At 43.3% G+C, this 19,379-nt stretch overlaps 1 protein-coding gene across 2 annotated transcripts in view; it reads right to left on the bottom strand.

Annotated features, from left to right (window-relative positions):
- Nucleotides 1–18,016, bottom strand: part of crppa (CDP-L-ribitol pyrophosphorylase A) — a 53,797-nt gene extending 35,781 nt beyond the window's left edge. Inside the window, exons 1-5 of one of the 2 annotated variants that reach the window (XM_083918505.1) lie at nucleotides 17,713–18,016; nucleotides 12,796–13,051; nucleotides 9,162–9,311; nucleotides 2,444–2,548; nucleotides 1,385–1,430 (exon numbers count right to left, since the gene is read on the bottom strand). In XM_083918505.1, coding sequence (XP_083774631.1) covers nucleotides 1,385–1,430; nucleotides 2,444–2,548; nucleotides 9,162–9,311; nucleotides 12,796–13,051; nucleotides 17,713–17,963 — 808 coding nt within the window. In that variant the 5' untranslated portion in view covers nucleotides 17,964–18,016. The remainder of the gene's footprint in view (nucleotides 1–1,384; nucleotides 1,431–2,443; nucleotides 2,549–9,161; nucleotides 9,312–12,795; nucleotides 13,052–17,712) is intronic. The other variant, XM_083918506.1, reaches the window with a different exon arrangement.
- Nucleotides 18,017–19,379: the final 1,363 nt, after the last annotated feature.

A 19,379-nucleotide genomic window follows, 5' to 3' on the forward strand; every position in this document is an offset into this window, starting at 1 on the left:
GGGGTGAGTACAGGTCAATTCCTTGCGAGTCTGTGCTGGTAAGATGTAACTGCAGGCGAGCCTGTTCTTTCAGAGCCTCCATACTGGTCACTACGTGTGATGACAATTGTATTTTTTTTTGCTCTTTTGTAAACTTTGTTGAGACACATTCACCTCTCTACTTCCACTCCATCTCCTATATGTTACTCTCTAAAATCCATACACACACACACGTGTTCCTAATCGTTGGTGACAATCTGGGCCGTCAGACCAACAGCTGTCAGCAGCGTCACTAACATGGCGGCTTATTTACATCTAGCCCGGGAATGTGGCCACAGACACGGATATTGGAATACTTAGCAAAAAGGCAAGAAGAAGTGTTTTCATTAGTGGGTCATATGATCAATCAGCATTGTTTAAACTCACTCTTTGATAGATATTAACTTAAAAGGCAATTAAAGAGATGGAAATCTTACTGGGGACAACTTTATACTTTTCTGTAATGTTAAGAACGGCTGCCTCACTTAAAAAGTCATCTATTGAGAAATCCCAAACACACACTTCTCTTCTAACCAGGACACACACACACACACACACACACACACACACACACACACACACACACACACACACACACACACACACACACACACACACACACACACACACACACACACACACACACACACACACACACACACACACACACACACACACACACACACACACACACACACACACACACACACACACACACACACACACACACAGAAAGTAAAACAGACAAACTGAAACACACGACAGTTTATCATGCTGACAGATGTGAGAACTTTCTTCCACGTCTCAAAAACAAAAACACACAATGACTTCATTCACATCAGAGGCTCTGGGAACAATCACTGTGCACCGTGTGCCACCATCAAACAGGTAACTGTTGGTCCAGGTGCTGCTAGGGTGAAATATGGGGCTGTGTTTATTTCCATGTCTCCGATTGTGATAGTATCCCTTGTCCTGACTTGCTCTCCGTAGTATTTCACAGACTGCTTTTCACCCGGCCTGTTCCAACCACGCTGAACAATGCTCCAAAGAATGTATCGCTCTCAGTACAGTGAGGGGAGATTTATTATCGCCAACAAAAAGGGACAAAAAAACGTTCTATTGCTCATTTCCGATCATTTAACGTGTCTGAGAAGATCTACTGCCTTCAGCCTGTCATGTAAACACGTCTACATGGATTCATCGTGTGTGTGTGTGTGTGTGTGTGTGTGTGTGTGTGTGTGTGTGTGTGTGTGTGTGTGTGTGTGTGTGTGTGTGTGTGTGTGTTATAAGAGGATGAAAAGGTCCACTATACACAGTACATACAGGAAATAACAATAATGGCAAATGCATAAAGAGGGTGACTCACCTTTGATAATGGACTCTGCAGCAGCCAAATCCTTTTTGTAGGTTACCTAGAGGACAAAATGACTTGGGTTTAAAGGACCAGTTGACTCAAAATATTTCTATCTGAAGATGTGTTTGGCAATAAAGACAGTTTAGGTATTATGTGCAAAGATTTCCAGATATCTGAATAATAACCAACCACCCAAATACACTGAAGGTGGATGGAAGATCGATGGTTTAACAGTGTCACGAGACAGGAAATTAATTCTACTACGCAAAATCATGTTCATTCTTGTGACTATTTTCTAATCTGCCATTGCTACTCTAAGACTAGAGCTAGTACTTTCCTGTGACCCAGCTGAGTTTGCATTGCTGGAAGAACGACACACGACATGTTCCTGTTTTTTCCTGTGTGGGAAATTAACGTCGGAAACACAGCCGTCATTTTTCATCCATTATCAGACTCATTTGGCTAAACTTCACGGTTCAGCTCCTGTGGTTTTATAGATCCTGAGACTATTTGGTCGAAAACCTTCAATCTCATCAACATCCAACGTGCGGCGTGGACTCATGGCTTTGTATTTATCACGTGCAAAAGGTTGGGAACCACCACTCTGGGTTATCCAGAGTAACCAAGGCATTGTTTCTGGAAAGACAAATTGCTCTTCATATGTTATTTAAATGTCCTTCTTCAATGCTTTGAGCACCACAAACAACATTCTGTCCACGTCCATTATATTGAGGGTGGAGACGGAAATCTCAGAGCCCCGGCACATAAAACCAAAACTATCTTCATGACTGAGTCTTTCTGTCATTTTGGTGAACATTTAAGGCAGAAAGTTACATGGTCTTATAGAGGGTTAAGTACAGAACATTTACATTCAAATTCATTTCTATATGTTAATCCTGGACGTCACATTCAATGTATTGCTGCTTCCTCTTCTGCCAGCGCCCCTCACATCCAATTCATAAGCTTTGTTTGTGCCCATATGATAAATCCGCAGTGGTCATGCAGCTGGGGTAGCCAACATGTCACCAAATCCACAATCCCCAACCCGAGACATGTCTCTGGCGAGCTCACCTTCCACAGTGTTGGCGGACCCTGGATGAGCTTGGCATTGGTGCCACAGTACTGCAGAGCCAAATGGAGACACTCGGTGCCAAACTCAAAGTCTGACTCACTGCACTGCAGAGGGGACACAACAGAGAGGGACGACAAGGGTTGACAACAATATATTTCCATCACACTCAGTGGAACTGTGGTACACCATGTTGTTCCACTGCAGTGCTGGAACAGGAAGCCCTGTTACATATACAAACTCACTAACAGACATATGTAATGAGCGTACTGTTATTTGAATGGACAGACCATCACATAAACTCCATTTAAAAATGGTGGAAGGCCAAATTGAGCAAAATTGCTACAAAACTAAAAGTAGACGCTCTGTGAGGCTGTAGTTGGGAACATGTGCTTTGAGCTAAATGCTAACATCAGCATGCTCACAATGACAATGAAATATGCTGGTTTTTACTTTACTACAACTACAACTACTACTACTACTACAACTACTACTGCTACTACTTGAGGTGAAGTTGAATGTTTCTACCATTTCTCTGTTACAGTGAACTTATAACATACCTCAAAAGCCAACCTCATGGAGGCGCTAGAGGACAAGTCAGTGGATCGCCAAAGTCAGTTGGATTAATTCTCTGAGGATCATAAATGTCTTTACAAAATTTTATGCCAATCCATCCAATCGACAGACAATGGCTAAGATTCCTACTTCCTACTATTCTTGATACTCATGAAGTTTCAAGAATAAAACAGTAGTTGAATTCTTAGAGTCGATATTAGGGGATTCGAGTTTACGGTTTGTGTCCTTTCCATGGAAACTTGACGTTCTGCTTCGATTTCGTGGCAATAACGCCGATCGGTTTATGAGATATCTGTGTGAAAGTTTGAGATTTTGGTCTGAGGGTGCTGCGAGGGAAAACCCCATGAAAAGTCCAAGAATGGAATGGGAATGTGCTCGTTAAACTTCACACCAGTCTACAATTAAGAGTTTGCCTAAGATTGGTAGGGGAAAAGGTCAGGAGGGTCAGTAACTTCATAAGGAATCATCCTCTGCAAATCATGAATATACAAACCAAGTTTAATGGCAATTTGGCCAATGGTTGGTTAGATTTCAGCACCAAAGCCTTCAACGGACCAACCCAAACATCCAACATCCCCTTTTTTAGGCCCCATCTCCCAATGGCCAATAATATCACATTAAAAAACTATTATTGAAAGACCTTATCTTTCAGTATCAGCATCTAAATCTCCTTAGTACACCTGCAGCTCAGAAATGCCTCATTGTTCTTTTCAGTTCAGACTCTGAAGAACATGGACCGCTGAGTACTTTCTGATTTACCGATTGTTTGAGAAGCTTCTTCTTTTGTCCAGACATTCCTAAGATCATTTGGTCCCAAACATATTTCTATCACCTCGAGCGATTCTTCTTCAACCTGAACTTTCTGCACATACTTGACCAAACATATCTGAAGCCTTTCATAAATTGAATCATGATCAGAGCTAGTGTTTGTAAAGAAGAGAAACAGGCTCACAACATGATGTTGCCATCACCACATTTTTCCGCAGACACTTCAGAGGACACTGTGTTCTTTGGCCGACGGACTGCTGGCCCTGAATTGTACTGTAACACTCGTATCTCTCTGAATTTGGTTTCATCACATCATAAAGACATTTTTCCACATTGTCTGCAAGACGTGATGTGTTTTCTTGCTTAACCGAATGCTGCACAAATGGCTAAACATGGTCTCAGAGCTTAGCGGTGAGCTGTTGCTTCTTGTTTACTTCATTCTCTTAATCCAAACGCCCTAACAGTGTTAACCGAAGGAATTCATTTGTGCTGGATGACCAAAAAATACATTTCCAAACATACAGTATACAGTATATCATAAAAGCAGTAACTCATAAAATGGTCTTTCACTTTACGGCCCCTTTTCAACAGCAGAGATGTGACATTGTTTGTGCCAGGGCTTTATTTTCCCTCGTTCTTCAACTCAGGAAAGTTCCAAGGCTCATTAGTAGGTAAGAACATGTGGTTCTGGTATATTTCATTGGAAGGAAACGCTACACATGCAAATGTGATGCTTTTATCGACTATGAAAAAAACAGGCTAAGTAAATGTGTTACCTGTTACACAAAAACATGCATGACTATGGCTGCAGATGTTACGAAAGGCAGGAAGGACAGATCAGCCTTGATCAGCAGAATGTCACTTTGGAAAGGGTAAAGCGAATACAAAAAGGTCTGAAAAATATTTTTACGAGCCAAAAAAGATCAAAGGTCTAATTTAACTAATTAGAAATTATATCAAGCAAATCTGGATATGCATGTTAACGCTGGAGTACAGACTCCAATTGTAAAAGTTGTCCACAATAATGTCTGCTCTTGTTCTTGTTGGGTACAATATTCCGTTTAAAAGTGAAATAAAATTCTGATTTAATTGGAAATAAAACTCAAAATCCGTCTGTAGCACAGAGAATCGGAGTCTGTGTGTTAACAGCTGGTGAGTCGATTAGTCTTTTTATTTGTTGAACATTTGCCTGATCTAAATCATGTTGCTGGATATTGGACTAGCCCGCTGTTTGCTAACACATGCGTCATGTCATGTCGATGTTGTGTTTTTAGCTTGATGTATTTTTAATTAGGGTACTTGTCCCCCCCTCCAGGCCCGTTTGTACTCACACTGCCTGGGCCTCGCGGAAATGCTTCTTGCCTGTCCACACGTCATCACGCCGTAACACGTCACATACATTGATTGACGTCATCGTAATGCGTCGCTTTGTTTCCAGATCTTTCCGTAGACCTCGGAGTTTTTGTGCGTCTTGTCGACTGTTTTTGAATATTTTCATCGACCAAATCTGCAGTAAACACTCCACCTCCGCATCACACCAACGTGAACCCTTCGCCACCATTGTTGTTGTTAAATGTCCGCATAATTTCTGTCTTTTTTCTATGTCGAAACAGGCGCACATAAAATGACGTCAGGCGCACATAAAATGCTCGTGCTCGTACACGTGCGCACGCTCGTGCTAGTACGTGCAAACACGCTCTACAAAACCCCACCTCTCTAGAACGGGCCGTGGACAGCAAGCTGACCACAGCTAGGCGCGGTACGGTTGCACTCACACTGGTCAAACGATCTAGGCTTTACTCGTAAAACCTGTTTGGGCACGGTACGGAAGGACAGTGTGATTGCGCCCTAACTCTGGAGCATCATCAACCTCCGTCCGAACAAGCTAGCACGACGTGGTACCAATTCCTGAGGTCTTCCGGTTTCATATGACACCAAAAAGATCGATTCCGGATGTTAAATGAAAATGGATTTGAATCAGAATATTGTGTTTTGTTGTTTTCATTAAACCCAGACCTACAAAACGCATTTAGCTTCTACGTTTAAAGTGAATTGATATTGTACCAATGAACATTTTACCTGTGCTTTGACTCACGGCTGGGAAAGCTCAACTTGTGTGGATCACATGGAAGTTTGGATTGATGCGATGAGCTAATTTGGTTTAAAGTACATTCAGGACTACAAAGACACATCCATGCTACCTGAGATTATACCTGGGTAATATTTTATCAAGCGATAACAAGAGAGGGCTCTTTTATTCCATGGACACTGGAACTGGAGAAAGAAATCACAGCAGAAATATGCTCTCGGTCTTGAGGTAATTTAACCTTTAGAATTTTCTCCCGTTACAAAAGCTTTCGCTGGGGACTGGATAAAGTGTCTCCCCCTTTGTCTTTTCACTGCTAAGTCCTTCGACTCTCAATGGATGTCAAACTACAAATGTGCAGCTATCAGAGGTTTTTTCACGAGCATGTCCTACAGTCCTAACCTGACACTTTCCCTGTCTTTTGAAAGGTTGAAGAGGGGGGGAGAACACCAGGAGTAGAAAGAGGGACACTAACGTCCGCCAACCTTCTCTTTCTCCAGCGACCACCCCGCTTTGAATTTTTGCGACTTGACTGGTTTTGACACCGCGGCATAAGTGTGAGCTCATTTTCTAAAAAGGGGCCAAAGCCAACAGGGCTCTCAAAGCAATCCGAATATATCCCCCGTGTGCCAGGAGTAAAAATAACTGCAGACAAACAGGGCTCCAATTGGAGACGTACTGCGTCCTCCAAATATCGTGGCTATCAAAAGAAACATCTCGTTGGGAGTCAAGGCTGAAATAGCAAATTGAAATAAACAAGGTCAACTTCTGCAAGTCGAGTTTCACACGAAGTTGGCTCGCATCAGCCTGCCGAGCAAAAAGCCCCTGCTTAAAAAAAAAAAAAAAGAATCAACACATTTACGGTTTACGTCAGTGGGTAAATTCTTTCCATTTTTTCAGGTACACATATTAAAATGCGCTCGACTGTGCAGACTATTAATCCGACTCCACCTAAATGTGCCATGCAATTGCAGTGCTCTCTCCCCCCGTTTTTCCAACTGAGCCTTTGTTCACATTTGTTCCACAGACTAATCTGCTGCAGTGTGGCAGAATATATTAACGTGTCATTTCTGTTCCCAGACGCAGCACAGGCCAAGTGAAAGTGATAGCACCCACGCTACGAGCTATTCAGCGCGAGACCCTGCAGGTTCTGGCACATCAGCTGAACAATGAAGGACTGTAAAGGCCCGTTGTGATGTATGAGCACCATAAAGTCCTTTGTCATCTAAGTGGTGTAGTTTTTAAGAGCATAAATCCCAACCAGTCATTTTCATAAGATTTAAGAGACTTTTTTGTGCAATTATTTGACACTGGGGGTAAGCGGCACGCGTCTGCAGGACTTGATTTGTCATCCTGGGATATTTTGTGGGGTTTTTATTTCACAAATGTAGCTGTTGGAGAAATCAACTCCTGGAAAATGCTGGATTTCTTCGGTTGCACAGAATAAATGTTATGTATGTATAACAATACATGATGGGGTTACATCCATACATGCAACCACTGTACTTTTCCCCTGGTAGTTAGCTCACTTTATGATTAAAGTATTAATATTTATTATTATTATTGAACAATTTGAAGCTTTGAAGCCCTTCCTAACCTTGATATTCAAATTTTAAAATCAACATTTAAATGCTGCGCTAGGGATGGGCATATAAAGTCATTTCATTTTGCTAGTTTGATGATCTGCCTCTGAAGAAGAAGAAGAAGAAGAAGAAGAAGAAGAAGAAGAAGAAGAAGAAGAAGAAGAAGAGGAAGAAGAAGAAGAAGAAGAAGAAGAGGAAGAAGAAGAAGAAGAAGAAGAAGAAGAAGAAGAAGAAGAATTCCTTTATTTGTCCCACAATGGGGAAATTCAACTCTTACTCTATTATATTTTTTCATTCAAGGAGCTGCACTGAGCGGCCCGCTCTCACAAAGAGGCCGGCAACGATAAAGAGCCACGGCAAGTAAAAACCGCACATGAGCCGGCAAATGAAGGGTTTATTATATACACAAAACCAGAGGTGTGAGTCTTGGAACGGCGGGAAAAAACTAACCTTTTTGAGTGAGTTTTATATTGTTTCTGTCCAGTTTAACTAAAGGTTTAACAACAAGGGTTAGACGTGAACTTAGACGGTCGTATTTTTATGTTTAATAAGGAAAATAGGTGTGAGAATATTTCCTTTCTCTCTCTCTCTCTACCTGTCTCTCTCCCTCCTTCTCTCTCTTTCTCTCTCTCCCCCTCCTTCTCTATCTTTCTCTCTCTCCCCCTCCCTCCCTCCCTCTCTCTCTTTCTCTCTCTCCCCCTCCCTTTCTCTCTCTCTCTCTCTCTCCCTCCCTCTCTTTAAATATCTGTGGATATTTAACTTTCCAGAAAACATTTCGACAAGCAAATTTGAGTGGGATGCCTTAATCACAACATGGATTGTTAAACCCACATCACTTATGGGACAAGGACGGGACGTCTATAATTAACAGGTTACCACAAAAACAATGTCTGCCACAAGAGGCTGCACTTTTCAGTGACACCGACACAGAGGATCTCTGCCGCCACTGACCTCCTCTTTTCTTTTCTTTTCTTTTCTTTTCTCGTTTCTTCTCTCTCTCTCACTGATTAACAGAACTCACAGAACATCACTTTTTGCTCTGTATCTTTTATAACCTGGAACTAGCGACACACAGGTGCCAGTTCATCTCCTGGGCACTGCCGAGGTGCTGCTGCAGCAAGGCACCGAACCCCCAACTGCTCGGGGCGCTGAGCCATTGGCAGCCCCCTCGCTCTAACATCTCTCCATTAATTGCATGTATTTCGGGCCTGTGTGTGTGTGTGTGTGTGTGTGTGTCTACTTGGGGCGGCAGTAGTTCAGTCCATAGGTGACTCTGCTCGAGTTCGAGTCCCTGTGTGGACCATGAATGGAGCGTGGACTGGTGGCTAGAGAGGTGCCAGTTCATCTCCTGGGCACTGCCGAGGTGCTGCTGCAGCAAGGCACCGAACCCCCAACTGCTCGGGGCGCTGAGCCATTGGCAGCCCCCCTCGCACTGACATCTCTCCATGTATTGCATGTATATAGGTCCTGTCTGTAAGTGTGTGTATTTTGGGCCTGTGTGTGTGTAACCTGTATAATAACAACAACAGAGTGAGAAAATTGAATTTCCCCTTGCAAGATTAATAAAAGGAATTCTTCTTCTTCTTCTATTTAATTTCCTGCCATGTGAGCACATGCTGGGATCCTTTTCTTTGGTATCATGTATGATTGTTATCATCACCCACATGCCCTCTTTGTGTCCAGAGTAAATAAAACAACAGACTGTACCCTCTGATAGGCTTGACGGATGACATCGTACGTGAATCCCTGAGGCATCTCGCTGGCTCGGTACTTGGCCCGCTCCAGAGAATGATCCAGGTAGCCCTCCGATGTCGTGGCTATCACCGTGGAAACAAGAGGTCGGATAGCTCCCGCTGCCTGGGCCGAACAAAAACAGTTTTTAGTATTTGTTTTGTTGTTTTGAACCTTAGACAAGATCTGTAAAGAGTGAAATTAGTCTCAAAGTGAAATTATATACTGACGATTTTAGCATTTCTCAAAAGCCTTTTGCCATGTTGGCACTTGGGGCTGTAATGATCCTTCGTCTTGCTTTTTTTAATATGAAAATTGCAACAACATAATTTATTATTTATTATAAAAACATAAATTAGCGTGCTTTACAGCCAGGTTTGTGTGTAAATGTACACGGAAGAATAAAAATGTCTAGACTGGAGTAACCTCAGTGGGGCTAATATTTTCCAAACACTTTAAATGAGCGCAAACCCCGAAATTATTGCATTTTACACTTTTGTGAAGTGACATTTAGAGGTGAAAACGATAAATGTTGAAATGATGTAAAACCTTTAGACTAAAAATCACGGTTAACAACTTTTATAACAGTATAATAAAACATAACCATGAAAAAACTGATAAGGATCATGAGGTGGAAAGCTGTAAAAAGCTAACAAGTGGAAACTTTGTTCAGATTTTCTCTCTTGGTCAAATGATCTTGATAGTGTTGCCATGACTACATTTAAAGGAGAATATTTCCCTGATCATACTTTGAGTCAGGAGCCGTATTATCAGTAACATAAATCCATCTGAACAAGCACAGCCGGAGCAGGCACTGCTCGTACTTCTCGGGAATACGAAAATAATCAGCATTTCTGAGATAATATTTTCAGCTCGCTGCGGCATGATTGATGGAAGGCATGATTCCAGGAGTCGACGGCGAGCGAGCGTGCGCGGGGAGGAACATCGCGCAAATGAAAGGAAAGCAAACATGTGTTCTGCGTGTTTCACAAGATGAATCTGCTGGCAACCGGACACTGGCAAGATAATGAAGACCAGACCGCCTGCTGTGAAGGTTCATCACAGAGCGCACACACGCACGCACACACAGAGTCAGAAACACACACACACACACACACACACACAAACACACACACACACACACACACACACACACACACACACGCGTGCACACACACACACACAGAGTCAGAAACACACACACACACACAAAGTGTCAGAAACACAGAAACACACACACACACAGTCAGAAACACACAAACACAGAGTCAGAAACACACTCACACAAACACAGTCAGAAACACACACACACACACTCACACACACACAGAGTCAGAAACACACACACACACACACACACACAGTCAGAAACCCACACACACACAGTCAGAAACACACACAGTCAAAAGTACACGCACACAATCAAAAGTACATGCACACGTACACACGTACAAACACGTACACACACACAGAGTCATAAACTCAGAAACACACACACACACACAAACACACACACACTAACACACAGAGTCAGAAACACACACACACACACAGAGTCAGAAACTCAAAAACACACAAACACACAGAGTCAGAAACACACACACACACACACACACACACACACACACACACACACACACACACACACACACACACACACACACACACACACACACACACACACACACACACACACACACACACACACACACACACACACACACACACACACACACACACACACACACACACACACACACACACACACACACACACACACACACACACACACACACACACACACACACACACACACACACGTTGGCCTCATGTCAGGGAGCTCTTGCTTTCATTTACAACCTGTGTGACCTGCATTGAGCAGAGTCTGAGCATGAATCATTATGAGACTGATGCGCGAGGGCGTTCGTCACAGCGACCGTGACTTCGACCCGAATGTTTTCCATCTATCACTGACAGAATAAACGCCACCGCCGGGAGCGATGCATCCGTCAGTCTGATAAACTGTTTCTGAGAAAGGATGGAAAGGCCTTCAGGTGTGTGTGATCGCGAGAACAGTGTGTCTTCTTTGGTCTGGACCCAACTGGGAGACTTGACTTTGTGATATTTTCAGTGTTGGGTGTGTTTCATCATCCCACCAGGTGAAAGGTTTGATTCCTGTAACTGCGGCTGATGTTATTATTATTATTATGGCTTAGATTTATATAGCGTCTTTCTCAGTGCCCAAGGCGCTTTACAGAGTCCAGGTTCCAGCCATTCACACAGACCTACACAGTAAACTACGCAGTAGTCACAGCTGCCCTGGGGCTGACTGAAGGAAGCGTTGCAGCCAATCAGCGCCTACGGCCCCTCCGACCACCTCCTCAAACATACAGTAGTCATACACATTCACAGGAGGTAAGGTGGGTGAAGTGTCTTGCCCAAGGACACAAGGACCATGACACAAGTAGGGCAGGGCGGGGATCGAACCGCCGACCCTTTCGGACATTGGCCCACTTGCTCTACCAACTGACCTTAGACCTGTGACAGACTTCTGTCACACTCTGCGCTCTACCTAACTGACAGTCTCCGGTTTAAGAAATGAAGTTTGAGCTACAGATTGAATTAACTGTACGACGTTTTCCGAGCATGAGGACCTACTGGCATTTTGGGGTTGTTTCCTCTATTTGTAGACGCATTAGCATCCGTCTCTGAAGTGCTGCGCTCTTGGACGTAGGCACATCCTGCCTTCATCTGCTGCTGGAAACACTGACAACCCAAAGAGGTTTCACATCTTTAACTCATATTTACAAATGGAAGCTTTGGAGATCATTTTCATAACGATTGTTTCCAGCTTCTGACATTTACTGAGCTTTGGATGCTTCCTCTGGCAGAAATGGAAATCAAACGTCTGAAGATAGTGACGAATGTCCATTGCCGGGAAATTACTGAGATGTTTGTCTGGTATAGAGCTGCAACTAACGATTATCCATCCATCTGTCTTTGACTACTTGTCCCTATCGGGGTCGCGGGGGGCTGGAGCCGATCCCAGCTGACATTGGGCGTGAGGCGGGGTCCACCCTGGACAGGACGCCACTCTATCGCAGGGCACATAGAGACGAACAGAGACAGACAACCATTCACACAAATGTCATATTTTGAAGTTTTTGATTGTTGGCCAAATTAAATTAAATATTTAAAGGCGTCACCTTGGACTCTGGGAAAATGGAGCGGGCAATTTCCACGCAGACAATTAATAAATTAATCGGGAAGACAATAGATAACGAAAATAACTGTAATCTGCAGCCCTGAATAAAGACAAAACTGCAGCAAATCCTGACATTTCTGCTTGAAAAATGATGAAGTCATTATCAGAATAGTTGCTGAACTGTTCAAATAATACAATCTAATATATTGCCTCATGTATTTGGTACCAAAGTTCCACTTGACCGGATAAACCAACATTAAAGGAGAAAACATAGTTAAATAAAATAAAAAAAAGACCTTGATGTAGATGAGAAAAAGCAGCAGATGTGACATGTTGCAGGGGTTTCAGTTCTTATCCATCTGAATACTCGGGTGTTTTAGTGAAGACAGCTCTTATCACACTGACCCCTTGCTCCTTGGCAGCCATGGCGATCTTGTAGAGAAAGTCCTCCTCAACAAAAGGCCGCACAGCATCGTGGATGATGACCACCTCTGGCCTCTCCTCGCCCAGAGCCAGGACGCCGTTACATATCGACCTGTGACGAGTCGAGCCGCCCGGCACCGCTCGAACCTTCCTGTGCTGGAAGCGCTGAACGATGTCCGTCATCAGGTCCATGTTTTCTTTGGCGACGACGACCGCAACTCTCTGGATCCACGACACCCTGCAAGAACACAGCGTCCGCTCAGGTGAGAAGTCAGAAACACGAGGGAGGATAGGCAGAACACGTCGTCCTCAGCGTCTGAGATTAAGAAATCAGAGCTGTGATCTATTCATTTTTTTCTGATTTAATCTGGAGAATGTTAAAGAAAAATGCTGGTTTAGATTTCCCAGAGCCCAAGGCCATGTCTTCACAATACTTGGATCGTCCAACCAAGAGCCCAAAACCCAAAGACATTAAATATACGGGGACTTGAAAAAGAGAAAACCAGAAAATCCTCTGATTTGAGAAGATAAATCCAGCAAATTTAGCAAGTTTAATAGAATCAGAAAAACTTTAATAATCTTAGGGGGAAATTATTTTTCGGTGCAAACTCCAGCTATACAAGCAACATATTAACAACAATATACACATACAATATACTAAATATTTGGAAAAACAGTAATATAAAACAATATTTATATAAAATATTAATTTAGAATAGTAATATATACAAAAGTACTGTAATAATGTGAATGTTTACCCCTGTTTCCAGTCTTTCTGCCACGCTGGGCTAACTGGTTGCTGGCTTTTTGCTGTTTATCTTACAGATTAGGGGCGGACTGATTCATTGGATGATATTTGCCTTGTTGACTGCGATCCGCCTCCCAGCAAAGACATTCACCGATCGCCCGTGTTTGTCTGCTGTGCTGCATCAAGTCAACATTGGCTAAACGTTGTGTTAAAAGGTCAAGAAGGCTTTTATTCACTTCAAGGCTTTATATCAGTTATTTTCCTGTGAAAGACGCTTATGTTACAGTCGAGTCAAGTTTATTTATATAGCACATTTCATACAACAGACGTAGAATAAATGTGCTTAAAGGTTGGTTGTATGACTGAAGTGCTTCTCCCTCAAAGACATAGTTATGTATCTGTTATAATTAGTGAAGCATGCGAAAGAAGAGCCTGCGGTTCGCCAGTGAGGCAGCTAAGGCAGAGGATCGGGGCTGGAGCGTAAAGGTGCGACCAGTGGAGGTTGGCTGTAGGGGATTTGTAGCTAGTTCCACCACAAGGCTCCTGAAGGAGGTTGGCATCAGAGGGCAGACTCAACAGAAGACCATCAAGGAGTTAGCCAGTGCTGCCGAAAGGAGCAGTCATTGGTTGTGGCTGAAGAGAAAGGAGACCGGCTGCCAGATGGCCGCAGGGTGCCCCCAGTGTGACACACGCCCAGATTTGATGAGCCTGCGGTGGGCCAGCCACGGAGGAGGGTGTGTTGTGAGAAAAGCCCGAAACGCCCTAAGAGACTGTGGCACACAACTGATGATGTGTCGGACTGGTGGCACCAGACGGTCAATTCCCAAATCTCTCAATCCATCCCCACTCAGAGAACATCTCCATCATTATGACTGAGCTGAGCATCATGGGATAGTGACACCAAGTCCTAGCAAGAATCTAGTAATCATTAAGATTTCTTTGTTTTCTTGGCACCAAAGGGGGAATAAACAAATGAAAACAACGACAAAAAGTCACATCAGTGGGATCAATCTTGATTAATGTTGAATTATTAATTTTAAAAAATGACTTGTTTGATCGACAAATGATCTAAATTGTTGGTGGATAATAAATCATCCACTAATCCCTTCAACAGTGGGAAATAATTGTTGTTTTTTTAAGTGATGCTAATATCATAACTGTACAGAATAAGCTCCACTAACATAATAATGCATCTCTACTGATGAGTGAGCAGTCTCAGATTGATCCAACTGTTGTCAGCATAGACACTGTTGACCTTTGACCTCTCTGTAGTCACCAACCAAAGATGGTTTCTGTCATTTCAGGCAGGCTTAATTTTTTTTTATCATGATGATGTTTGTTAAGTGTTTCTTTTTTTCTGATAAGTTTGGTTGTATTTAGATATCTGATGCTATAACGAGGTGAAACGTAATGATTGACAGCTGTGACTGACTCCTGATTGGTTAGGTGGGTGTATGGGCGGGACTTCGACATGGCCCGATCAGTCCTTCGCAGACTCAGGAGGGAATTATAAAGACAGCAGCTCCCATATCCAGGATATCATAGTCTTTACTTATGTACAGTGGGAGGAAGCAGAGGCGCGTCCCCCATCTTTATATCCAGTCTACGGGCCACACAGGCAGCATCCCCACCCTGCTCTCCAGTCCCAGGATGTTGCTGCATTCATTTCCTGACATGTAAACACCGACAACGAGCTGAGAGGACACACTTCTGATTATAAACACCGGTTGTTATTGTACTGTTGTAACGAGGGTCAGGCAAAAACCACCACACGGTGTAAACATCCACCTTCACTTCACCGTCATGGAGCCTGAAATCTGTAGAAAACATCAGTCTGTCCTCCGGTGATGGAAGAAAGACTCAAATCCTTTGATAAAAACAATAACCAAATTCAAATTTTAGGAAAATGTAGCTTAATTTTTTAACAGCACCTTACAAAACTAGAGTTTAACCTCAAACCAAACAGGGATTAATCCGGTCTTATCGAATTATGAAGATAGTTTTTTAACGCTGCCCTGGTTTTCTGTGTCCACCTGCAGATGGGTGACACTATATCACAGCACTGAACATTCATTCATTCATTCATTCATCTTCAACCGCTTGTCTCTGTCGGGGTCGCGGCGGGGCTGGAGCCGATCCCAGCTGACATCGGGCGTGACGCGGGGTACATCCTGGACATGACGCCAGTCTATCACAGGACACATAGAGACGAACAGAGACAGACAACCATTCACACCTACGGGTGATTTAGAGTCATCAATGAACCAAACACCTGCACGTCTTTGGACTGTGGGAGGAAACCGGAGAACCCGGAGAAAACCCACGCAGACACGGGGAGAACATGCAAACTCCACACAGAAAGGCCCCACCTGGGATTCGAACCAGGAACCCACTCGCTGTGAGGCGACAGTGCTAACCACCTAATCAACAGAACACACTGGCGCTGCCACTTTCTACTTCACAAACACGTGCCTTCGTACACTGTTGGCAGTGTGTAGTCGGCTGTATTATTGTCTGTGAATTAAAACATCAACGTGCTTCAGACATGCAGACACAGTGCACGGCAGATCAGTGACTAGCATCTGGAACCTTCTCCTCCACATATTTATGATGTACTGTAACTTAGTGAAGGGAAATACGTCTCTTTAATGGGCGCTCATGACTCACGGCGTTCTTTTCCAGGAGCCGTGAGAGTGGCTCATCATTCTTCTTTAAATGCTATTTTTTAAAGGTATGGGGTTCGCTATTTATCTGCAAAAATCAATCAGGCATTGGGGAATGTGTGCCCGCCTGTCCCACATGTTGGATAAAAGTGTCAACTCAGGTGTGTGTTTTCAGTCTAACAGCCCACTGCTGCTGCTGTCACCGTCACAGCCACAGGAGGAGGCAGAACGGCAAAAGAAGAGCATTAAACTTTCACGGCACTGCAGCTCTAGAGCAGGCAGGGACATTTGGGCACAACAATAATTTCAAATCTCATATCATAACGATATGTGTCACCATATAGCACAAAAATCCTTTCAATTTAGGGATTTTCTTTAGCAGATCTGGGTCCCGTTCTTTCATGCGTTGTGTTTTTCTGCAGCTAATTGGTTGAATATGTCCTGTATTAGTCACTCAGGGCGCACTCACACTGTCCATCCGTACCGTGCCCAAGCGCGTTTCACAGCTAAAGTCTAGTTTGTTTGACCAGTGTGAGTGCAACCGTACCGCGCTTAGGAGCGGCACGCTTGCCGGCCACGGCCCGTTTGGGAGAGGTGGGCTTTGGTAAAGCGCGTTTGCACATGTATGAGCCCGAGCATGCATAAGTGTACGAGCATGAGGCCTAAGGCTGACATCATTTTCTGTGTGCCTGTTGGGACATAGAAAAAAGAAGGAGGGACCATGCGCGGACATTTAAAACAATGGCGGTGAAAGGTTCACGTTGGTGTGATGTGGAGGTGGAGTTTTTACTGCAGATTTGGTCGATGAAAAGATTCAAAAACAGTCGACAAGACGCACAAAAACTCTGAGGTCTACGGAAAGATTTTTAAACAAAGCGATTGTTTGATGAGATGACGTCATCAATCAGTGTTACGGTGTGATGACGTATAGGCAGCAAGAAGCATTCGCAGGGGGAGAGGGGGGGGGGGCAAGTACCCTAAAGCACGGGGCACAGTACGGACGGACAGTGTGAGTGTGCCCTAAGTGACTATGTTCATATGGACCCCAGTTTAGAAAATAAAATAAAAAAATAGCCTGGCCAACCTGGGGCCCCTGCACACCTGGGGCCCCCTGCACACCTGGGGCCCCCTGCACACCTGGGGCCCTTAGGCTGAAGCCGAGGTCAGCCTGTGCATTTATCCACCTCTGCAGGTCAGCTAATAGGAACAGTGTGACAAAAGAACCATGAAATGTTGGTGAAAAATGAAAATAGTGGCAAAATAATTTTCTGTGTTGGGAATATCATGTATAACTCTTTCTTTCTAACACACACACACACACACACACACACACACACACACACACACACACACACACACACACACACACACACACGTGTGAATCTTGTTTCCTCTTCCCCTGTACCGTTGCCTGGATACATGCATACAAAAACCGGTATTATGACGTTTTTTAATCGCAACATATTTCATTTTTATATTTTTTATTACCTCTCGAAAGCCTGGATAGTGTAGCTGATGAGCGGCCGACCCAGAATCGAGCAGAACTGTTTCGGTGTCTGTAGTCCGGTTCTCTCCCCGGTGCCGCCGGCAGGGAGAACCACAGACACCGCGAAGTCCACGCTGCATTCCGCCGGCTGCCGGTCGCTCTTCCCGGCCTCACGAGTTGGGAAACTCCCAGGATGAGCGGGCCTCTCCGGGTCACGACCGCCGGTCTGCACGTTGGTGTGTTTGACCTCCATCAGGTGGAGGGTGAGGGGTCACGGCAGGTCATTCACAAGCCCGTTCATCCACAGCTGATGGGCGGGGTGAAAAACCACAACACGCCGGCAACGAGGATGGAGAGTTTGGGCAAAACGGCGCTGTGATGACGTGCTTCCGGTGGATCCTTTCAAAATAAAAGAAAACCAAGTCAAGTCCTGTCTTGTTTGTAAATAATTTCTTCTTTTAGGCTCTTTTAGATTTAATTCTGCTTGTATTTTGCTTTTGTGTTGTGTTTGTGGCTTCAGGGGTTTCTTTTGTCCCACCTGTGCATTTATGTATGCATGTATTTCCATTCTGTACATTTGTTTTATATATTTATACCTGTAGGTAAAACCCTACTTCATATTACAGATATGTATATTGTATATATCCATAACTTATGTGCCTGTCTATTTTGCCATCTGGATTGTATATTTGTCCCAATTCAATATTATTATTTTTTTTACTTATGTGTACTTTGTGTCTATATTCTCTATGTTTACCTGTCTGAGAGAGTGAACACCTGCCAAAGTCTGTATGTACATGTTTATTTCTGTGTTATTCTAATCTTGTTTATTTTGCACAAATAAATGAAGGAAAATTTAAAAAGTCAAGGTTGTTTCGCTTTTATTTTTTCACCACAAAGCGCCTAAAGTGCATACATGGGCTACACCTTTATAGTGGGGTACTCGTTCGTGTGTAACCTTAATCAAACTGTTATAAGTTAATACCACGATTAAAATAGTCCATAACAACTAATGGTTCCCCACTGTTAATATCAATTAAATAAGTCTAGTTAAGTATCATATTTCAGGATTTCTTCATTTCTTTTGTTTGTTAAATATAAATATTGATATGCAAAGTAATATAACTGCAGTTGTCAGATCAGAAGATGGATGAAGTGGAGGAAAAATGTATTGTTATTGTATTTTAATCAATCAAGCAACTCCATTTGCAGATGGAGACTGTGATGGGGTTGAAAGCTCCAGAAAATGAAAGTAAACCTTGAGTTCACATTTCTTTCTTTTTTTTCTGTTGTTTTAGTTTAGATTCAACTTTAATTTTAAAGGAAAACTTATTTTAAATCCAAGTCTGGATGCTGGAGAATCTTCGGCTTGACGCATCTTTGGAGACGCAGCTGCTGCAGGTCGCTACAAATATAAGTCCTCATGTGGACTTTCAGGTACTCTCACATTGCAGATAGTAGGTTTGGTATTAAGTCTCACGAGAACTCAGTTGTACATCAAAAAAAAATCACACCAAAGTTAACTTTTTTCTTTTTTTTCAACTTATGCACAAGTGCGCAATACATATTAGTCTGAAAACATGAAAAATAATCCACATATGCCCTAAATTAGGAATCTAATGTTGTTATATCAAGACTGATGTTTAGTCTTCTTGTAAAAATTATGAGA

Source organism: Echiichthys vipera, assembly GCF_963691815.1.
Source record: "Echiichthys vipera genome assembly, chromosome: 8".
Lineage (NCBI taxonomy): Eukaryota > Metazoa > Chordata > Actinopteri > Perciformes > Trachinidae > Echiichthys > Echiichthys vipera.